The 24,460-nt window shown below is 41.0% G+C and overlaps 1 protein-coding gene and 1 long non-coding RNA gene across 5 annotated transcripts in view; one reads left to right on the top strand and one right to left on the bottom strand.

The window, feature by feature from the left end:
* LOC129712392 (uncharacterized) overlaps positions 1–9,660 on the top strand; it is a 124,846-nt gene extending 115,186 nt beyond the window's left edge. The window contains exon 5 of one of the 2 annotated variants that reach the window (XR_008726046.1): positions 9,526–9,660. This is a non-coding gene — a long non-coding RNA (uncharacterized LOC129712392). The remainder of the gene's footprint in view (positions 1–9,525) is intronic. The other variant, XR_008726045.1, reaches the window with a different exon arrangement.
* Positions 2,703–24,460, bottom strand: part of LOC129712380 (ubiquitin-conjugating enzyme E2 E2) — a 118,810-nt gene continuing 97,052 nt past the window's right edge. For 2 of the 3 annotated variants that reach the window (XM_055660755.1, XM_055660775.1), the window contains 3 exons: positions 17,119–17,251; positions 9,575–9,722; positions 2,703–4,202 (listed from right to left, as the gene is read on the bottom strand). In XM_055660755.1, the coding sequence (XP_055516730.1) occupies positions 4,105–4,202; positions 9,575–9,722; positions 17,119–17,251 (379 nt within the window). In that variant the 3' untranslated portion in view covers positions 2,703–4,104. Of the gene's footprint in view, positions 4,203–7,040; positions 7,186–9,574; positions 9,723–17,118; positions 17,252–24,460 lie in introns of those variants that run through there. The other variant, XM_055660766.1, reaches the window with a different exon arrangement.

Genomic DNA, 24,460 nt, shown 5'->3' on the forward strand with positions numbered 1-24,460 from the left:
AAAAGTTTCCAAAGGTGATGGAAAGACTGGAGGAAAGACTAGGTGCTGAGAGTTCTCTTATACCTGCATTAAGGAGGCAATTAAACACACCTGAGCAATTACAAACACCTATGAAGCCATGTGTCCCAAATATTATGGTGCCCTGAAATGGGAGGGACTATGTATAAACACAGCTGTAATTTCTACATGGTGAAACCAAAATGTATAAAAATGGCCTTTAATAAAATCTGACAATGTGCACTTTAACCACATGTGATTTTTTCTATTACAAATCTCAAATTGTGGAGTACAGAGGCAAATAAATAAATGATGGATCTTTGTCCCAAACATTCTCCCTGTGACCGTCTGGGTTTTCTCCTAGTGCTCTGTGTTCCTCCCACATTCCAAAGAAATGTAGGTTTGTAGGTTAATTGGCTTCTGTAAATTGTCCGTGGTGTGTAGGATAGAACTAGTGTGCTGGTTGGTGTGGGCCAAAGGGCCTGTTTCCACGTTGTATCTCTAAAACTAAAACTCTAAAACTACATCATGACTTCCTGATTCTTGTACTCAAAGTCCCGACCTTTGCCATATGCCTTCTTTAACACTCTATCTACTTATGTTGCCACTTTCAGGGAGTTATGTTCTTGGACCCCAAGATCCCTCTGTACATCAATGCTGTTTAGGGTCATGACATTAGTTGGATAGTTTGCCCTTTCATTCGTCTCCCAAAGTGTAACACTTCACACTTGCTCAGATTAAACTCTATTTGCCATTTCTCCACCCATTTCTGTATCTGATCTATATGCCGCTGTATACTTTGACAGACTTGCTCACAGTCCGTGACCCCAGCAATGTTGGTGTTATCTGCAAGCTTATTAACCAACCCGTCTACATTCACACCCAAGTCAGTTATATATATCACAAACAGCAGAGGTCCCAGTGCAGATCGCTACAGGACTCCACTGGTCACAAACCTCCAGCCTGAATATTGGCCTTCCACCACAACCCTCTATCTTCTATTAAGGAGAGGTAGGACAGACTTGGATTGTTTTCTCTGGAACCCTGGAGGTTGAGGGGAGACTTTAAAATTATAGGGTATATAAAAGTATATATAGGGCATGTAGTTAGAAGCTTTTTTCCAGGATGAAAATATTAAATATGAGAGGGCATAGTTTTAAGGTGATAGGGTCAAAGTTAAAAGATGTGCGGGGCAAGTGTTTTTACACAGAGGGCGGTGAGTGCCCCAAACTTGCTGCTGAGGGTGGTGGTGGAAGCAGATAAGATTGTGGCATTTACATTACTTTTGGATAGGTACATGGATATGCAAAAAATGGAGGCATACGGTTTCTGTGTTGGTCTTGGCACCATGTTTGGCACAGACATTGTGGGCCGAAGGGCCTGTTCATGTGCTGTATAGTTCTATGTAAAATTGTGGTTGTGGGTAGGAGTAAGGTTTCCAAAACATACAGCAGGATTGGGGTTGGATATATGGGTGGAGATGTAGCTGATATAAATCAAACCAGTACAAGGTGTTGCATTTTGAGAATGTTAAATGGAAGGAGAAAGTATACAATAAATTTAAAGATCCTTAAGGGCATTGAAGTACAGAGTAATCTTGTGGTGCATATGCTTATCTCCCTGAAAGTAGCAACAAAAGTAGATAGGGTGGTTAAGAAGCTGTCTGGCTTGTTTGCCCTCACAGGTCAGTGCATTGAGGGATGCTACCTGACATGCTGAGTTACTCCAGAACTTTGTCCTTTTGAGTACAGAAGTTGGGAAGTTTTCTTGCATCTATAACTTTGGTTAGGCCGTCCTTGGAGTACTGTTTGCTATTCTGGTTGCTGCTTTGTAGGAAGGATGTGGAGAGGGTGCAGAAGAGATGAATTGAAATGTTTACAAAAAAAAAGTGATGGAGTAATTCAGCGGGTAAGGCAGCATCCCTGGAGAAAAGGAATAGGTGATGTTTCGGATCAGGACTTCTTCAGACCCTTCTGTCTGAAGGGTTCATTTGACCTTTCTGTCCAGCCCGAAACTTCACCAATAAATGTTCTTCAGAGATAGTGCCTGACCTGCTGACTTACTCCAGTATTTAGGGTATTTTTTCATTGGAGTGTTGCCTGGTTTAGAAAATAATAGCTGTAAAGATACATTGGACAAACTTGGATTGTGTTCCTGGAGCCTCAATTAAAGTACCGGTATATAAAATGATGTATACCTGGTTAGTCTTTTTCCCAGCCCAATGTCAAATTCTGGATGGCATAGTTTTAAGTTGAGGGAGGTGAGGGACTGGGGTAGGAGTGATTTTTTAATTTATACATAGAGTAGTTGGTGTGTGGAATGTGCTGCATGGGAAAATGGTTGAAGTAGATATGATAGTGTTACAGCGGCATTTAAACCAGTGTATGAGCAGGTAGCGAATGGAAGGAAATCGATCATGTGCAAGCAGATGGAATCCGTTTTGATTGGCACAGGAGGTGTAGAACAGAGCCTACCCTGTGCTGTATTGTTCTATGTTCTTTGATTTTAGTTCACAATTGTTAAATTATTTCCTTAAGAGCAATCAGATTAAAGTCAAGCGCAGCCTCACCTTTGACTGTATCCTCTTGCTGAGTGCTTCTGCAAACAGCAAAATACTATTGTGATATGAAAGTCTCAAGAGTGTATATGGCAGCTAGTTTTAATTGGGAGAAATAGTTTTGAATATAACAAATTTATAGATGTAATTTGAAGATGGTGAATCATGCTTTATTTAGTACATCCATGAATACACAAAGAACATATATATACTTTATTTTAATTTGTATACACATCCGCTCTAAGGTACGGGCACATTTCTGGCATGTTCTGCTCTGTCACTCATCTATTGAGTGTTTAAACCAGCAACGTTCTTTTAGGATATATTTTGTGGTAGAAGAACCACTAATTACATTTTCATACTGAAAGTCTCAAAAAACAGAACTTGTTTCCCCTGGAACACCAGTAGTTAAGGGAGATCTGATAGAAGTATATAAAATTATGAGGCATAGATAAAGGAGACAGTCAGAACCTTCCTTGTAGGATGTAATGTCAAAGACAAGGGAGCTTTAAGGTGAGAAGGACGCTTTTTTTAATGCAGAAAGTGGTGGAACGTGCTGCCAGGGGTGGTAATGGAAGCAGATATGATCATATTTAAGAGGCTAGATAAACAGATGGATATGTAGGGAACAGAGAGATATGGATCGTGTACAGGCAGATGAGATTAGTTTACCGTGTCATTATGTGCAGCACAGACATTGTGGGCCAATGGACATGTTCCTGTGCTGTATTTATCCATGTAATCCAAATAGCTGAGCTCCCGGAGGCAGGCTCAAACAGAGTTCACCATGCCTCTGTAAGGGTCTAGCTGAGCCTCAGTGCAGTTTGCTGAATTTGTACAATTGAAAATTCAGTATGAAAACATTCTCTCACCTTTGACCTGATTTTACAAAGTCAGCTTCCCGGTGATATTTTTTAAAGTAAAGGGCAAAGGAAATAAGACTGTGTTGTAGTTCAGCCATGATGCTGTTGTAATGGTTATTTCAATCAAACTGTTTTACAGTCAAGAATTGCAAGTATCTCAAAATTTACAAGCATTTGAAAGTAGGTATTGTTCAAAATACACACATTTTAAGTGTTGTTCGTCAGCCTTTTTGAGAAAAGGAAATTGAGGCTGGTGAAAAAGACGGTTATTGTTGTAACGTACAGTGATTGTTAATTGAAGCTTATTGCAGAGCTGTAGTCTGGTCGATGCACCTGACATGATTAACTTCAGTAGAAAACACTCTGGTTCTAACTGCTACTACCCATGTGAGGAATGAGATATATAATCTATCACGGTTCAAGAACCACATGGAAGAAGACACACTTATACAAACCTATGTAACAATAAAGCTCTCTACTGGAACACTTTTTACATTGTCGAGATTCAGATCTACTCATTGTAAAAACAACCAGGTCTCAAATTGCTTCAAGTCTTCAGGGAACATAAAGAGATTTTTACACAGATGTTTGTTTAAAAAAGGAAACAAAGTCAAGATTAGGATTTGGGCTGTTGTTGCACTTGGTGAATGTGCTTTCCCAGGGATCAGGATTGACTGAAATATCTTCTTATGTGGCATATCTCTTGGTCCACTGCCTGGCTATTCTGTCGTGTTCTGCTCTGTTAGTCAGATATTGAGTTGCTATGCTTCCCACCAAAGGATCCGCTGTAAGGAAAAACAGATAAGGCTTAGTGTCACAGATCTGAAAATATAAATATGTATATTATACCTATGCATAATACATGACCATGACTCATCATAACCATGTTTAATAACAAAGTATTTGATACACAGAGCAATTCACACAAATTAGAGGGAGAGGGAGGGAGGGGGGGGGGAGGGAGAGGGGAGGGGGAGGGAGGGAGGGAGGGGGAATAGGCAGGGGGGAAGAGGGAGAAGAGGCAGGGAAATAAAGAGGGAGTGAGGGGGGAGAGGGAGGAGGAGGAGGGGAGGGGAGGGAGGGAGGGAGAAGAGGGAGGGAGGAGGGAGGGAGGGAAGAGGGGGATGGAAGGTGGCAGGGAGGAGGGGAGGAGGGAGGGAGGGGGAAAGGGAAGAACGAGGGGGAAGGGAGAGGAGATGGAGGAAAGGAAGAGGGCAAGAGGAGGCAGAGAAACATAGAAACATAGAAATTAGGTGCAGGAGTAGGCCATTCGGCCCCTCGAGCCTGCACCGCCATTCAATATGATCATGGCTGATCATCCAACTCAGTATCCCGTACCTGCCTTTTCTCCATACCCCCTGATCCCTTTTGCCACAAGGGCCCACATCTAACTCCCTCTTAAATATAGCCAATGAACTGGCCTCAACTACCTTCTGTGGCAGAGAGTTCCAGAGATTCACCACTCTCTGTGTGAAAAATGTTTTTCTCATCTCGGTCCTAAAGGATTTCCCCCTTATCCTTAAGCTGCGACCCCTTGTCCTGGACTTCCACAACATCGGGAACAATCTTCCTGCATCTAGACTGTCCAACCCCTTAAGAATTTTGTAAGTTTCTATAAGATCCCCCCTCAATCTCCTAAATTCTAGCGATGACAAGCCCAGACTATCCAGTCTTTCTTCATATGAAAGTCCTGACATCCCAGGAATCAGTCTGGTGAACCTTCTCTGCACTCCCTCTAAGGGGAAGGGGGAGAGGGGGTGGAGAAAGGGGAGAGAAAAGGGAGGAGGAGAGGGGAAATATGGGAGGAGGGGGGGAAGAGGGAGAGGGGAGAGGAGGGGAGAGGGGGTGGGGGGGGGAGGGGGAGAGAAGGTATGGGGAAGGAAGGCAGAGGGGGAAGAGAGGTATGGGGTGAAAAAGCCATCAGTGGGAGGGGCCGTGGTGGGAGCGGGTGCTCAGAGCATGTGGTGGTGGTGGTGGTGGTGGTGGGGGGGGGGGGGGGGTTTGGGGGAGGAGAAGAGTGGTGCTGGGGCAAAGGAGATAGAACAATCAAGTATACCTGTCTGCATTGCCTCCAGTTAAAGCACATTCTTCTGTAAACCTGGAGACCACGCCACGCACTACCCCAGATACACCATTGCTCTGTAAAGGTGCATGAAAACATACCTACTTCTGAACTTCATGCAACATTCCATAAGCGTTCCTAATTGTTTTCTGTTCAATGGTTCTTTTATTACCATGTATCCCAAGGTACAGTGAGATTATTTTTTTGCATACAGATCAGTAAGATTATTGCCATACATGGATCTCCCTATCTTTGCTGATATCCACTCCTTCAGGCAGCAGCTTCTCATTCAGCAACACCTTAATTCTCCATCCCACTTCCATTCTAATCTCTCTAAATTTGTATCATACCCTATTTCAACCATTGCCAACGTTAGCTCAAGGAACTGTATTTCACCTCCTGACTCAACCTTTTACAGCCTATCAACAATAACCCATAATTCAGAATACCAAATTACCAATACCGATGAAACATGTAAATATTTGTTTTTGTTTTTTTCTCTTTCCACTGATGCTGTAATTTGTTGAATATTTCCACCTTTGTCTATTTTATTTCAGATTTATATAATCTGCAGTTTTGTGCAGATAGTTCAGCTACAAAGTGTTTTCATAACGCAAAATTGATACAATGTGATGGTGAATTAGAGAACAATCTGAATTATGAGGGCCAATTGATTTCATGCAATTTCAATCGGGAACTAGAGAACCTAGACTAGCAGAAAAAAAATGTTGTGCAAAAAAATAAATAAATCAGAGTTCTGGGCGAAATCTCTTCACATGTACCTTTCCTGTGGTAATCAGACACTGTTGTCTTTTAAGAATATTGCTGTTTGTTTCAGCATGGGTGGCCTTTAAAAAGTGCCAACGAATTACTCTATTGATACTTGTGCAACAATACTCTATTTAACAATAACACAGTCTTCAATATTTTTAGCTTGCAGTAACAAAAATATACTAAAACATTTATTTTTCAAAATCCTACAGGAAAATAACGGTTGCAACAAATCTAAAACTCACTCGCCCCTAAACATTGATACAAATATTTTATGCCATTTTTCATATTGTTTACCTATTTATTCTTTTGTCCTTAATATACTGATAAAGCACCTTATTGTTAAATAGAGAATTGTTAAATAGAGAATTGTTAAAAAGTGTGAACAACTGCATGAGATTAGGTGCTTCATGAAGAAAGAACATGGTGCAAACTTAATAAATTGAGATCTGTGGCAGAGTAGAAATAAAGCCCATGTTTCATTAAACATTTTGCAAGTCTGGAACTGGGCCTGAAATGGAATCTCATTGTGTTTGGTTCATGCCTGTAAAATGACCATAATGAGATTGAATTTCTAGCCCACTCTCACTGCAGCAATTCTACCACACCACCAGATGTTCTTGATAGCATAGAAATCATTCTAATGGACTCTGCCCGACTTACATTCCTCAGGAAGTGATTTAGTTGTGAATCAAAGTCAATGATGTGTGAAGGATGCTAAGTGAAAAATAATAATCATTGTCTTGAAAAAGAATAATCACAAAAGCTCTGCTTTGCCAAAGTAATTTATTTTACATAATTAAAAGTACTGGTTAATGTGTTAATAGAGTGTTTGAATCCGAGCACAAAGTTTTTTCCATTGTATTGCCTTTCATTTGATTGGTGATTACACATTTCTTTTTAAAAGGCATGTTTTCTCTAGGTAGCTGGGCAACCTTGAAGATATGAGGAATAAACATTCCATTTTTATTATCTCATTGCAACAATATCGAGATATGACTGTTTACACAATGTACATTAAATTGATATTTACACCATCTTGTCTGAAGCTTGTGCAATTGTGTATTTAAAAACACAATCATTTTGCTCAATTTTCCTATTAATCACCAAATTAGTCATGTGAATTTTAAAATGAAAAGATCAATTTGGGGCAGGAGTTTCTCTGTTGAGAAGGAATTCAAATGTTATTAAGTATTAAATGCTCAATTAATAATGATTGTGTAAAAATGTGTTTACCAGCATCAGTTTGATGCAATTAACAAATAAACTGCTGGATATGGGTGCTTTCTACTAGGACAAGATACAAGAAATAGAAAAAAGGCTAAGGCATTATCATCTTGTCTATATTCCCTAATAAGCACGAACATTGTCAGACAGCTGGTATGCTTAGCCTCCAGAGGGTTAATTAGCTGTCATTCAGTCCCCTGGCTCTACATTCTAATGAAGCTACTTGACATGGAGACTGCCACAGGACAAGTACCCACATTAGAACTCTCCATTTCTATTTACATTCAAAATGTCAGGCAAATCTGAACTCCGAAGTTAGTGACAAATTAGTTCCTATTTCACCTTTCTACAAAAAATAAATGAAGTAAGTTATATTGCACGATCAAGTACACAATTAATTTAATTCTAAACTGATATTTTGGAACAAGGTTTAGACCCACTTTATAGAAATGTAAATGATTATACAGGTACTGGAGTAAAAAACCTTCCTCAACATTTGTTTCATCCATTTATGGGATGCTAATGTCAATGACGAGGTTAGTATTTGATACACTTCCATAATTACCCTCAGATCAGATACCTGAATTGTCTCTGTGAAAATTATTCTACCTGTTATTGAATAGTGAATGTTAGCCCTTTTTACTTGGCGGCACGAAGAAACAATGACATATTTTCAAGTCAGCCTTCTAATGTAGGCACTTGTCTCAGAGAGCTGTTGGAAAGATTTTGCACAGTTGACTGGGGTGGGATTAGCTTTGTGGTTTGAGATTCCAGTTCCTAGATCAATGCATGATGACCCATCTGTTTTCATTCTTACTGTCTTGAACATAACTATTAGGTACAACTGAATGACTTTCTGGGCTATATCAGCAAACAATAGCACTCCAGTGGTTTGGATTACATCTATGCCAGATCTGATTAATACAGCAGATTTGAAAGCCAGTGACTTTCTCATGACAATCCACATGTTTCATGTCACTATTACCTGAACTAGCTTTTAATTCTAGACTATTTAAGTAGCTGAATTTAAATGATTTAACTGCCATATTGGGATTGGAATGGCTAGAGATTATTGGTCCAGTCCAGACTCATAAACAAGCTTGTGGTCCATTCCCTTCACAAGCTATTTCTGTTTTAAATGAATGCTGCTGCATTGAATACAAATAAGTCATAATTATCATCGTAACAGTAACACATTTGGAGATGTAAAATCACGTTTAAATATGTTATGCAAATGTTGGTCTGTAATGTGGTTAAACTGTCCAGAACAAAATTGCATGAACAATTTGACAGAATGTTATGATCCTTTTGTAAATAAAATAGCTGAGGAGGATTAGAGAGCATTTTATGTGTAGGAAGGAACTGTAGATGCTGGTTTAATTCGAACATAGACACAAAATGCTGCAGTCACTCAGCAACAGGCAGCATCTCTGGAGAGAAGGAGAGGGTGACGTTTTGGTTCGAGACCCTTCAGCATTATATATTGTATTTTAACCATTGGGCTAGCCAGATGTAATGCAAGATCACCTATATTTCAGGACACACTAATATTCTTAACTTGATTTTTATTATCTGATAATTACTTAACAAAAGTACATTTAAAAATAAAGTGGCTTAATTTCAGCTATCTAAGATGTTGGAAACTTTCTTGGAGTTAACATTTCTATGAAATAAGTCTCGGCCTCAAGTTAAGAAAATGCTTTCCTCATGAAATATCTTCAGTGAATGTTTGCAACTTCATTGCACCTCGCATGTTTCTAGAAATTGCCATTTTAGGGTTTATTGTTTAACAATTGTGATTAAGTCCAATTAAGATTTAGAACGTCTCTTTGTTAAGATATCTCTCGGAATACTATAACATAAATAATATACATCTACCCAAGTTATCCAAGCATAGTATGATGCAACTAAATGACTGAGTCATAAAATTAAATACTAGAAACATCTAAAACATATATTAAAGCAATTCTAGAGAGTTGAAACCTATGAATTGCAAACAACAAAAAACCTTTTATGCATTTCAATCTGCTTTTTTCTTTTTTTTTCAGCATTTGCACTTTAAAGGAAACAGGTTTAGAATAATGTAACTCTGCTTACCTGGATTGCAGTCTGTAAGAAGAGAACAAATGGAGAGAAGAACTTTGGAGATCGTCAGTGCTGGGCTCCAGTTATCCTTCAAAATATCGAGACAGATCACTCCTTGGCTGTTGATATTGCAATGATAGATTCTCGTTCGGAACGTCACCTGTCAAATTACGATAAAAATCTGCGTGAATTTAATCAAGTACTTTTGATGTTTAAACTCCACATAACTATAAACTTATTCCAACAAAAACTGTAATAAACTAAATGAAACAACCTTGCTGCACTCAGAGGATCATAAGATACTACTTTCAGAGAAACCTCAAAGACCATTTCGGCCTCAAATAAAATGATACCCTCAAAAGGTAACCATATTTTCTATTGTTTGAGAAAACAGATAGCTCAACTTATTCAGAAGAATACTCTCACTCTGTTACCAAGCAATTTATTTTTTCCGCCTGCTCTGGATGAATGCTGTAATAGCAACTGGATGCTTATAACGGGATCGGATAGAGCATGACCAACATACCTTTGGAAGTAGCTGCACAACTTAAAAGACTGAGCCCAGTGAAAATGAAGAAAATGGTGCATTGACTAAATGGCAACCACAGATGTATGATTTTGCTGCAGGTGCATGATCCAGTCAAATACATTGTGATGACTTTGGAGGTTCTGATATTATTATTAAACTACATTTTACAATGCTTTCTGGCTTAAGGTGAGATTATATGATATAATAATGATACATGTCATTCACTCTGTATTATTCCAGGCACATCATTTCCCATTTCTAAACATATCAATGTGATTTGTCGAGACCTAATGTATGTGTGTCATTAAAGTTTTAAAACTTCATTAATCCAACATACTCAGGATTTTGGTAGTGCCAACCTAATAAATGTTCTGGCGATTGGATGTTCTAATACAGCAACGCACTTTCAATTTACTTTTTTTCTCCAGATGTTACATAATGATATAATACATTTTCTGATGATGTTGAAATAGAAATGGGAACCAGGGCATTGGGGTGTTAAGCCAATTGGATTTCCAAACAATTGCAGAGCAGTTTATTGGAGTTTCAGTGTAGTTACAAGAAATGGGATTATTTGTGTGCTAAAACATTGTTGCATTTAACCCTGAGCTCAAATTATGTCCCTAGCATGCATTTAGCTTAAATGCAAAGGTGAAATACTGTTAGGGGTTTATAACCCCAAAACAAGAGCAAAAAGGGACCCACCATCCCTGCTTCAATCGTTATAAGAACACCCTCGACAGCAACCATGCATTTAGCGGTGACCATAGAGGAGATAAAAGCTGCAGGGGAGGGGGAGGGAGAGAGGCCTTTTATGTCCACTCAAAGGGACATACAAGTCCTAGTCAATTAGATACACGCCAGGAGCAATGTTCTATGCACTGGGGGCTAGCAAGCCCATCACAGGAATAGCCTGGCAGGCAGGAGATTCTTATATTTGTCTCAAAGTGGGAATCCTTGCAAAGTGGAGCAGCACAGAAATCCATTTCATGTCCTCACAAGATATATTAGGATGATATCCATGTTACTGTTTATATCTGCAGAGTGCAGATCCTTAAAGGCAAGTGCATTTGGATTTCACAAAGGAGACCAGAGTTTTAAAGCAAGTAGGTACTCATCAGGAAATATAAAACTCGTCTAGAGGGGGTGGAATGTCTAAAGTACATCGGAAGTCAGTCCTGGAGAAAGGGCAGTGCTACACCAAATATTGGGGAATGAAACTTGGAAAGCAGATGAAGTATATTTAGATGTATATTGGGATTGTGACCATAACTCTAAGTTTCAGAGTAGTTCTGGAAAGGGGTGAGGGCCGTCCAGAAATTAATGTCTTAAATTGGATTAAGGCCTAATTTAATACAATAAGGTAGGATCTGGGGGGGCTACTTGTCTAGTGGGATTTTTAAAAGTGAAATAGTGAGAATTCAGGATCATGATATTCTTGTAAGGTTAGAAGATTAGAAGAAAAGTTAAGGGAATCCTGAATGTCAAAGGATATCAAGAGGTCGACAAAGAAAAGAAACACCTGGCAATTTTAGAGTATTAAAAACAACTTTTGAGTACTAAAAGCAGTTAAAGCCCTTCAGGAGTATGGAATGTATATATGGGAGGGGGGGAGGAGGGGGGGGGGGGGGGGGGGGGGGGGGGGGGGGGGGGGGGGATTGATGCATATTAAAAAAAATCAGGAGGGTAAAAATGGGGCACTAAATATTACTGGAAGACTAGAACAAGGATAGTCTGTAAACCTTTTTATGTATATTAACAAAAATCAACATGTAGGATCTGTGAGGAAACAATCTGTGCATGGAACCCAAGGGTGTGGGTGAGCTCTTACTTCTCACCCATATTCATTGAGGAACGCACTGCCTGAGAAGGTGGTAGAGGCAGGTACTCTCAACATTTAAGAATATTTAGATACACACATGCATTAGAGTCATAGAGTGAAACAGGCCCTTCGGCCCAACTTGCCCATATCGGCCAACAATGTCCCAGCTACACTGCCTGTGCTTGGTCCATATCCCTCCAAACCTGTCCTATCCATGTACCTGTCTAACTGTTTCTCAAACAATGGTATAGTTCCAGCCTCAACTACCTCCTCTGGCAGCTTGTTCCATACACTCACCACCCTTTATGTGAAGGGATAGAAGGGATTTCTGCTGGATTCATTGTGTGTGTGGTTTATATCAACAATTTGGATGCAATTGTATAAGGTATGATTAATAAGTTTGCAGATTACACTGAAGTGGGTGGTATCAAAGATAATGAAGATACTTATCAAAAATGACAATACAATCGCAAATTACAATGATCAGCTGGGCAAGTGGGCTGAGGAATGGCTAAGGGAGTTTAATGCAGATAAATGTGAGATATTACATTGTATGAAATCAAAGCAGGGCATGAGCTTCCCAGGGCTATTGGGAGTGTTGTAGGCCAGAGGGATCAAGGAGTACAGGTACAGAGTTCCCTGAAAGTGGTGTCACAGGTAGATAAGGTGATCAAGAAGGCTTTCAGTGTGTTGGTCTTCATCAGTCATAGTGAGTATAGAAGTTGGGGTGTTATGTTGCTGTTCCACAGCACATTTGGGGCATTGTGCTCAGTTTTGGTTGTTCTGCTATGGGAAGGATGCTATTAAGCTGCAAATAGTGCAGAGACGATTTACGAGAATGCTGCCAGGAATTGAGGGCCTGTTATAGGGATAATTTGGGCAGGCTAGGTCTTTATTCCTTGGTACACATGTGGCTAAAGGGACATCTTTGTGAGGTGTATAAAATCATGGGGGGGAATAGATAGGGTCAATGCACAACGTTTTTTTTACCCAGAGTAGGGGAATCAAGACCAGAGGACATAGGTTGAAGGTGAGAGGGGAAAGATATAATAGAAAACTGAGGGTGACTTTTTCACACAAAGGGTGGTGGGTATATGGAATGGGTTGCCAGAGGAGGTAGTTGAGTCAGATACCACAACATTTAAAATATATTTGGACAGGCACATAGATCGCGTTAGGGTTAGGTGGATTTAGGCCAAATGAAGAAAGATGGGACTGGCATAAATGGGGCATCTTGGACAGCATGGACAAGTGGGGCGAAAGGGCCTGTTTTGTGGTGTATGTTACCATGACTATCATACAAATGACAATTGCATATATACACTCTCTGAGACCAAATTGTGAGTCATTGTCAACTGGTAAGCAGTGAATCCTTCCCATATGTACATTTTGGAGGCATGAATTACCTACAGCAGATACCTCAAAGTACTGAAGAGAAATTGTCATTGCTGTTCCCTTAAGTTTCTAGATATCTTTTGGCAGAATAAACAAATGATCATTGCTTCCTCTCACAGACCAAAAATCCCGGCAATGATACCTCAACTGCATTCAAACAGCTCCAACGAGTGGGCAATGTCACTTTCATTCCTGTTACCGGACGTCTGAGCAGACATTCAATGCATAATCTCTTAGTGGCAAGAGATTACCAGGAGGACACATCAAATGATTTAAAAATGTTCTTAAAGCTTCTTTAACAAATGTAGCCCCCTTCCCATTTCATGGAAATCAACATGGAGAAGCACCATCAAGGAAGACTGAGATTACAGAGACTCCTTGGAAGCATGTGGAAGTCCAGTGAAAATAGTGGAAGAAGTACACCAACTACCATACCACCCACCCATCTAGTCATGCTCCAATTGCCCCACTTGTTATAGAGTCCGTGTATCACACACCTACCTAACCAGACACATAACTGGAGAGGAAGCAAGTCATCATCAAATCCCAAGGGCTGCTTAAGATCATTTCTTCTGCATGTATGACCCAGCAATTAAGAATTTGGACACATAATTTACAATGTGCTTGTGTTTTAATGATCATAATCAATCACACTGTTTGTGTTTTATTGGAAGTGATCATGAAGAAATACTTTAATACCTTATGATTGATTGATCCATTATTTAGATTTGGTACTGAGATTTGAATTTGATTTTCAAAACAACAATAACATTTCATCTATAGGAATAGAGTTTGTAAATATTGTTTATTTGAATTACAGGTCCTGAATTTCATATTTCTAGATATTTCTGCCAGAGCAGTTTCCCTGACAGCATGAAGTATAAAAGACAACAAAACTGTCAATATTCACCATCACTACAACATAAAACTTTGAATTCTTGCTACATGCTGATTTTCCAACAAAGCTGTTCACCTACAAGATCTTGCTGACAGTGATTCCTTGCTTTAATATTAACTAGACCAAGGGGGACCTGTTGGGTCCCATTCCCTCAACGCACGGTTGCGGGTGGGGGCTGCCGTGACTACAGGTGACTAGGCTGTCGTCACATGGTCGTTAGGTGACGCCTGTATGGTCATGAGTAGTCTCCTCAAGTCGCCTAAAGAGTCGTAACATTTTTCTGGTCGCCGCTGGATTTTGAAATGTTCAAAACTTTTCGGCGACTGTGGACTTGACGTAGCTTGTCTTCTCATGATGTAGGTGCTGTCATAGGTTGTCCCCAGGATGACGCAGGTTGTCGCCAGGTGCTGACCGGTGAATTCCATTGGCGCCTACCCACGTCAACCAGCGACTGGTACCGGCGACTGAATTGTCTTCAGTTGTCATTGACAGGGTCGTAGCTTGTCGCGGGTGAACGTAGGTTGACTTTGGTTGTCTTAGATTGTCGCCTGTGTGGTCGTAGGTTATCGTAGGTGGAGGTGCATCCTCTCCAAAGGCTGTATTTGGTTGTCGTAGGTGTGGTCGTAGGTGCATCCTCTCCAAAGCCTCCACAACCTTCCTGTAAAACTCTCATGCGGACTAACAAAAATCCTATAATGCTGTAACATAACTTCCTGACTCTTATACACAATGCCCCAACCGATGAAGGCAAGCATACTATACGCCTTTTTTTACCCCCCTATGTAGACAATAGACAATAGATGCAGGAGTAGGCCATTTGGCCCTTTGAGCCAGCACCGCCATTCAATGTGATCATGGCTGATCATCCCCAATCAGTACTCCGTTCCTGCCTTCTCCCCATGTCCCCTGACTCCGCTATCTTTAAGAGCCCTATCTAGCTCTCTCTTGAAAGCATCCAGAGAACCTGCCTCCACCGCCCTCTGAGGCAGACAATTCCACAGACTCACCACTCTCTGTGAGAAAAAGTGTTTCCTCGTCTCCGTTCTAAATGGCCTACTCCTTATTCTTAAACTGTGGCCCCATGGTTCTGGACATCGGGAACATGTTTCCTGCCTCTAGTGTGTCCAAGCCCTTAACAATCTTATATGTTTCAATGAGATCCCCTTGCATCCTTCTAAACTCCAGAGTGTACAAGCCCAGCTGCTCCATTCTCTCAGCATCTGACAGTCCCGCCATCCCGGGAATTAACCTTGTAAACCTACACTGCACTCCCTCAATAGCAAGAATGTTCTTCCTCAAATTAGGGGACCAAAAGTGCACACAATACTCCAGGTGTGGTCTCACTAGGGCTCTGTACAACTGCAGAAGGACCTCTTTGCTCCTATATTGGATTCCTCTTGTTATAAAGGCCAACATGCCATTTGCTTTCTTCACTGCCTGCTGTACCTGCATGCTTACTTTCATAGTCTGTTGTACAAGGACCCCCAGATCCTGTTGTACTTCGTCATAGATGCTGGTTTAAAACCAAGATAGACACAAATAGCTGGTGTAACTCAGAGGGTCAGGCAGCATGCCTGGAGTCTGAAGAAGGGTCTCGACCCGAAAGGTCACCCATTCTTTCTCTCCAGAGAAGCTGCCTGTCCCGCTGAGTTACTCCAGCATTTTATGTCAACCTTCCACTCTACACCATAAAAGCTTTCCTCACTGTCTGCAACTCCACCAATTTATGTGTGTCTGTTAACACTCACCAATCCATCTACATTTGCACCCAAGTCATTAATATAAAATGACTCGTCATTTATAAAACAAATCATTAATAAAACAAACTACAGAGGTCCCAGCACAGATCCCTATGGAACTACACTGGTCACAGACCACGAGCCAGAATAATTGCCTTCCAAAAAACCCTCTGCCCCCTGTGTGCAAGCCAGTTTTGAATCCAAACTACAAAGTCACTGTGGTCCAATGCACCTCAATCCTCTCGATCAGCCTATCACAAAGGACTATCAAATCCCTTACTGAAACCCATGTAGACAACTTTCACTGCTCTACCCTCATCAAACGCTTTTGTTACCTTCTCAATATATTCGATCTAGTTCATAAGACATGACCTGTCATGGGTAAAGCCATGCTGATTATCGAAGTCTGGGCCAAATGCAGGATGGACTAGCCCAGAATGCCTACTTGATTGGTGTGGACAAGTTGGGCAGAAGGTTAGTTTGCATGCAAACTATGATTCTGTACCAGATTTCTCATGTGAAGGACAAAACACTACAATTTTAACGTTTTCATTGGACTGCATAGATTATTCTAGAACTTCTCCTTATCAAAAAAAAAATCAACTATGTAACTCTAAACTATACGAGACAAATAGGTTGTTTGAAATTAACTGCAAAATTAGTTTACAGTGAGGATATTTTCTGCTGCCATCTGCCCTCTCCACTCTCCCTGCATTCTCAGCATGTGAACACTGCCAACTATTGTCAGGACAAACAGGAGAACGTGGGAAAAGAATAGTCAGTAAGATGGACAAATGCACAACTAAAAGGCAAATGTTGAGAGAGGAGGAGTAAAAGATATAAAGGGACAGAAAAGAAGAATGCTTGGAAAGTGAACGTTAGAAATAAGATTAAGGAAGAAAGAAGGTAAAATAAATGGGGATGAGGTACTGAAGATGACTGAAATAAATAAAGGAAACGAGAATGGCGTTTTACAAACTTCCAATACTGATCTCTTCAGTTAGAAAGAGGACAAAACAAATCTTGATAGGTCCCAACCCAAAGTAATTACTGTGGCGAGACCAATCAGAAATGTTTGAAAATGGATCAAAACTCATTCCATTGGCTGTCAGTTCAAATTGTTAAAATAAATACTTATTGCTGTTGCTTTACTTTGTTTCCAGGAGTACGCACCTTGGGTGGCTTGAAGGGGTAGTCGGGTGAAAATGTGATATCTAAGAAGAAGACACCGCCCTCATACACTGAACCTGGGGGGCCCAGGATAGTTGACCTCCATTCATAAACATTGTCTCCTTTGGGGCCAGCACTGCAATAGAAGAAACATGACATAAATATAACTGGAAATCTAAAATATCAATATATTACACCCCATGAAGCAATTCTAAACATATACAGAAGTGCACTTAAAAAAGGAGGGTAGAAAGAATTCTAGAGAGTAAGGTAATCTCGCATATCCTGAGGACTGAGACTGAGTTAAGGAAAAACCTTTTCACCCACAGAATCTGTGGAATTCTCTGCCACACAAGGCAGTGCTGGCCAATTCACTGGATGTTGTCAAGAGAGTTAGATATAGCTCTAAGGGCTAACAGAATCAAGGGATATGGGGGAAAAACAGGAACGGGGTCCTGATTTTGAATGATCAGCCATGATCATATTGAATGTCAGTGCTGGCTTGAAAGGCAGAATGGCCTACTTCTGCACCTATTTTCTATATCCATTCCCCATCTCTCTGCAACTTAAAACAAATGTATTTTCTTATTCCCTCTTATGAAACCTGAAATAATAATTGAATTTATCTTGCCACAGATGTTGCTTGACTTGATAACTTTAGTTTAGTTTAGAGATACAGACCGCAAAGAGGCCCTTCGGCCACGGCATTCTTGCCGACCAGCGATCCACATACAACACTATCATTGAGTGTAACTGATTTTACAATTTTACCAAGCCAATTAACCTACAAACCGGTACATCTCTGGAGTGCGGGAGGAAACTGGAGCACCTGGAGAAAGCCCACGCAGGTCATAGGGCAAACGTACAAACTCCATACAGACAGCACCCGTAGTTACGATCAAACTCAGGTCTCTAGCGCTGTAAGGCAGAAACTCTACCTCTGTGCCACCGTGCTGCTGAGCTGACTGTTTCCAACATTTTCTGTTTTTTTATTCTATAAAATGTCTGGTCTTCATCTGGCCAAGACTCTGACATAAACATTTTGCAAGAACAATGCTTCAGGTTTCAGGTTAGGTATTAACAACCATAACTTGTATTTATAGAATACTTCAAATCTCGCAAAAGATTTTGATGCAGGTCACAAAAGCATTATCAAAAAAATTGAAGCCTCAAGGATTTACCATGGTCTAGGAGGAATGTTTTAAAGAGTACATTAAAACCCAATTGCACCAGGTCTATATCCTGGAACTCTTCCCCTTAGTAACAACATGATGTGTATTCCATGGATTTAAGTTGACTCACCATCACTTTCTCTGAGAGAATTAGCAATGGGCAACAAATGGTTGGTCTTGACATTAACTGCATATTAGTAAATTAATTCTTAAAGTACTCAAAGGCCTTGAGGCAGTTATAAGAAAGGAATTATAGAGAGTGGGTTTGTTAGAACTGGAGCACCAGCTGCCCATATTAGTTTAATTTAGAGATACAGCGCGGAAACGGGCTTGTGTCAACATATTTTAGACATGAATCCGACATTGAAATCCATTAATTGATTAACACAAATTATAGCCCCTATTTATGGGGCAATTAAATTACAGAACTTAAATTGTTTCTGCAAATGTTCCAGGTTTAATGACTGGTTTATGATAAAATAGTTGGAATGTTTTTTCCCCTGACCATCCTGCTGCCTTGAGGATTTGGTCCATTGGTACATCCAACTGCATAGCTGCCAATGTAGTTGCAGCCCTGGTGGAATGAGATTTAAAATATTAGTATCCACCCCAGCCTGTGTTAGAACCTGTTTCAGCCATCTTGAGATGGTCTGGACCGACACTTTTTTGTGTGGTTGCTTATGGCTGATTAAAAGTGCCTTCTCATTGGCTCCGATGATTTTCGTTTTCTCCATATATAACGACAAATATTTTACTATACAGAGACGATCATCTGTTAGGTAAGACCTAAATTCTATATTGAGGCCCGCTGATCCCTGTCTGTTCTGTTTCACTAATTCATAAATATGAAACGTAATGTTTTCAGATGAAGAAGTCATGTTGTCCAGTCTTAATTTATGTAATGACTGTACCCCTTGTGCCGTGACCAATGCCATTAGCATGACTGTTTTTAATGTCAGTCTATGTAGGGACAGAGCTGTTGCTGGAGACCAATTCCTGAGCATCTTCAGGACAATACTCACATCCCATATTTGGGAGTTAATATTATTAATTCCCTCCTTTTCCCCCCTCCCCCGTCCTATCCCTCACACATAGTCCCCAACTGCGCAGGCGTGGCTAGAGAGGGAGAGGCCAGTGAGAGAGAGAAGGCAGGGACAGAAAGAGGGTAGAGACAGAGAGGGCAGAGACAGAAAGAGGGTAGGGACAGAGACGGCAGAGAGAGGACAGATAGAGGGCAGAGACAGAGAGAGGGAAGAGACAGAAAGAGGGCAGAGACAGGGAGAGGGCAGAGACAGGGAGAGGGCAGAGGCAGGGAGAGGGCAGAGACAGAGATAGGGCTACGGACGGACGTGGACTCCAGGGAGGGCGTGGGCGGGCGTCGGCCCGAGAACCCCGAGCGAGACGGCGGCCGGGCGTCGACCCGAGGACCACGAGTTCGGCCGTCGCAGTCTCCAGTCCAGGGTTCTAGAAATCATGGACGCATTGGCGATCATTTTCCATAGATTCAGGATCAGTTCCTGCGGATTGGAGGGTAGCTAATATTATCCCACTTTTTAATAAAGGCGGGAGAGAGAAAACAGGGAATTATAGACCAGTTAGCCTGACATCGGTGGTGGGGAAGATGCTGGAGTGAATTATAAAAGAAGAAATAGCGGCACATTTGGATAGCAGTAACAGGATCGGTCTGAGTCAGCATGGATTTACGCAGGGGAAGTCATGCTTGACTAATCTTCTAGAATTTTTTGAGGATGTAACTAAGACAATAGACAAGGGAGAGCCAGTGGATGTAGTGCACCTGTACTTTCAGAAAGCAATTGATATGGTCCCACATAGCAGATAGGTGGGCAAAATTAGAGCACATGGTATTGGGGGTAGGGTACTGACATGGATAGAAAATTGGTTGCCAGACAGGAAACAAAGAGTAGGGATTAAAGGGTCCCTTTCAGAATGGCAGGCAGTGGCTAGTGGGGTACTGCAAGGCTCGGTGCTGGGACCGCAGCTATTTACAATGTACATTAATGATTTAGATGAAGGGATTAAAAGTAACATTAGCAAATTTGCAGATGACACAAAGCTGGGTGGCAGTGTGAACTGTGAGGAGGATGCTATGAGGATGCAGGATGACTAGGACAGGTTGGGTGAGTAGGCAGATGCATGGTAGATGCAGTTTAATGTGGATAAATGTGAGGTTGTAGGAGTTGAGTTTTGGAGCAAAGAGGCCCTTCTGCAGTTGTACAGGGCCCGAGTGAGACCACACCTGGAATATTGTGTGCAGTTTTGGTCTTCAATTTTGAGGAAGGACATTCTTGCTATTGAGGGAGTGCAGCGTAGGTTCACAAGGTTAATTTTCACCCAGAGTATTGTCTGTGGAATTCTCTGCCTCAGAAGGCAGTGGAGGCCAATCCTCTGGATGCTTTCAAGAGAGAGTTAGATAGAGCTCTTAAGGAAAGTGGAGTCAGTGGATAATCTGAAGAAGAGGGTCCGGACCCAAAATATCACCTGTCCATTACCCTCCATAAATGCTGCCTGACACGTGAGTTCCTCCAGCAGTTTGTTTATTAAGTTTCATTTGAAAGAAAAATGTTAATCTGCACAAAACAATAATGTTATAACGAAACTTCTGTGCTAATGATGTCTACTAATGTAGTCAGCAATAGATTGTACAGAAACCACAAAGTCACACTGCTGCCATACTTTGCACCGCTACCACATCTTTGACTGCTATCAATAAGCTGCAGTGTTACCACATGCAGCACTGCCCTTGATCTTGTTCTCAGATACCGATTTTTAACCCTTATCTCTGCGGGGGTGTCAAACAACCAGTAGTAACATAAGCATAAAATAATTTATACATATCATATTTCAGTAACAGTTTGCTTACAACCATTTCAATGTCATGAAAAGGATGATGTTATAACCATTGGAAAGATGAGCTAATATTTCACGTTGATTCAGTTTTTTGCTTCTGATATCCTTTATATTTCATTACAACCAAATAAATCGCAGTTTCTTTTTTATCTCTTGTGATTTTGTAAAAAGGATTTTTTGCTCTGTCAACTGATTTTTACTGCGAGAACATTTGGAATAATGTGGCATTCCTAATTCAGAGTAATGGACTTCATGAGGAACAATACGTCTTTTATTAACCTATTTACAACCTTAGGGAGAGTCTGTCACCACCTCCACATGTTTGATATAACAAAAACATGCTGCACATGAAATATTGTTGGGAGTACTTCAAAATATTTGGGCCCTAATCATCTGCTGAGTGCAGTGCTTGTGAAAACAGATGATCGCACCGCCACCTCTTAAAGTCATAGAATCATACAACACGGAATAAGGACATTCGACCCAGGTCGTCCATGCCAACCAAGATGCGCCATCTTAACTAGTCCCATTTGTCGATGTTTACCGCACATCCATCGAAACCTTTCCTATCCATGTACCTGTCCAGATTTTTTTTAAGTGCTGTTATAGTATTTGTGTCAACTACCACCTGTGGCAGCTCATTCCATATTATTCACCACCGTCTGAGTGAACAAGTTGCCCCTCAGATTCATAGTAAATCTTGCCCCTTGTACCTTAAACCATATGTCTTCTGGTTATGATTTTCTTACCTTGTGTAAACGACTCTGTGCTGACAATATCCTCGTATATCTTATTTGCACTCTTTCCAGCTCTTCAACATCCTTTCCCCACACAATCCATGTGCCTATCTAAAAGCCTCGTAAATGCCACTATGGTATCTGGCTCCACACCGCCCCTGGCAGTGCGTTCCAGGTACCGACCAATGTCTGTGTAAAAAAACGTTCTTTGATATCTCCTTTAAATTTTGCACCTTTCACCTAACACTTTGTCCTCTTTGACTTTTCCACCCTGGGAAAAAGGTTCTGACTGTCCACTTTATGTCCACCTATCATAATTGTATATACTTCTATCAGTTCTCTTCTCAGCCTCCAGAGAAAACAATCCAAGTTTGTTCAAACTCTCCTTATAGCTAATACCCTCTAATCCAGGCAGCATTCTGTTCACAGTGAGAATGTATCAAGGTCAGTATCAATTCCAGGTCACCGGAGCTGCAATGTCTATCACTACGCCACCCTACTTTTGTGTGCAAAAAAATGTAATTATATCCTGGCCGCGTTTCATCCATATCCCTCTAAACCTTTCCAATGTTCCTGGCCAAATGTATTTTAAATGTTGTTACAGTACTTGCCTCCACTACCTCCTTTGGCAGCTTGTTCCTTACTCCCACCACCTTGTGTGTAAAAGATGCCCCTCAGGTTCCTATTAAATCTTTTCCCTCTCACCTTAAACCAAAGATACTAGAGCTCCTCTGATTTTGATTTTCCTACCCTGGGTAAAAGACTGTGGATTCACCATTTCTATTCCCCTCGTGAGTTTAGAAATCTCATGATTTTAGACATTTTTATAAGATCACCCCTCTTGTGATCCAAGGCATAAAGTCCTAGATTGTCCAACCTTTCCTTGTAGCTCAGCCCCTCAAGTCCTGGCAACATCCTTGTAAATCTCTGCACTCTTTCCAACTCTTCATCATCCTTTCTCCACACAATCTATCTTTGATACTAATCTAATGAACATATTCTTCAAACACATGTTTTTTATTATAACTGGAAAGCTGTATAAAATTGTATTGGGTAGCTTAAAACCCAACAGTATGAACAATGAATTCTCCAATTTTAGGTAACTAACCAAATCCCACCCCACCATCCCTCGTCCCCCCCACCATTTTTTCTTCATGTGTCTTCCCAGTACCCCACCTGAACTCGTACCCATTCTCCCCTTCCCTTCCACTTACATTCTTTCCTCTTGTTTCACAACTATTTGATCCTTATCTCACACCTTTTGCTTTTTCATCTCAGATCTTTGCCCAACTATCTGCCTATCAACCCTCCCCCCCCCCCCCCCCCCCCCCCCCCCCCCGTACCACCTAACACTTGCCAGGATTTGTACTGCCCCCCCTCTCTTCCATATTTTCTCCCCCCCCCAACACCACAATCAGCCTGACAAAGAGTCCAGACCCAAAATGTCACCTATCCACGTTCTCCAAAGTTGCTGCCTGACACGCAGACTTAATCTGGTTCTTTACACCGTTTTTCGCTATATAAAAAGATCAACTCTTTTCAGGTTAGTCACTAATTGACTTTGACTGGCTGAGTTAAAACTATACAAATTATTAAAGAAAGTACAGAATGGTGCAGCAGGCGCTGAGAACATGACTAGCATCAAAGCTTCTAAATAAACAGTTTTATATAAAAACAGATACATTTTGAATATGCCATGATGAGGAGAATGACCATTCGAACAAAAGCAGAGAAAAACTGCGAGAAGAGCAAAGGAACAGGGCTTGAAACGGCAATACCGTCCAACCAAGATGATCAGTAAGCAATGTGTCTCTGACAAATAACAAATTCTAACAAGACTAACCAATTGAACTAACCAATTGAATGCTGAAAGTGTGCTTTCTTTAGCTGCAGTGGAAAAACCATAGAAACTCAGGAAATAGGTGAGCCATTTACGACTGAGATGCGAAAAATGTCTTCATTCAGAGGATAATGAACCTGGGGGTATTCACTACCACAGTGTTGCTGAATGTATTAAAGAAGGGGACAAATGCAATTAGTGCTGGAGTAACTCATCAGGTCTGGCAGCATTGAAGAATATAGATAGGTGACTTTTCTGGTCAGGATCCCTTCTTCACACTGATTGTGGGAGTGAAATCTGGAAGAGCAGACGGCAGGACAAAGGCTGGTGAGTGATAGGTAGATGTGGGAGAGGGTTTCTTTTTGATAGGCAGATGTTTGGACAAAGGCCAGAGATGAAAAACAAAAAGGTGTGAGATAAGAAGAGGTACAAATAGTGAAAGCAGAGAAAGGAATATAGGTGGAAGGGTATGTGAGATGCTGATGCATGTCCAAGTGGCACAGAGAAGAAAGGGGGCAGGGGGGTGGGTGAGAAATGGTAGAGAGGGGAGATTCTGCCAAAGCCTAGTGGATCTCCCAGGTGTTAACCATTTTAACCCCCTTTTCATTCCCATATTCACCTTTCTATCCTGGGACTCCTCCATTGCCAGGGGGAGGCCACAAACAACAGGAGAAACAGCACCTCATATTCACCTTGTTCCAGGTATGACCTTGAATTATTATATATTA

Source organism: Leucoraja erinacea, chromosome 2, assembly GCF_028641065.1.
Source record: "Leucoraja erinacea ecotype New England chromosome 2, Leri_hhj_1, whole genome shotgun sequence".
Lineage (NCBI taxonomy): Eukaryota > Metazoa > Chordata > Chondrichthyes > Rajiformes > Rajidae > Leucoraja > Leucoraja erinaceus.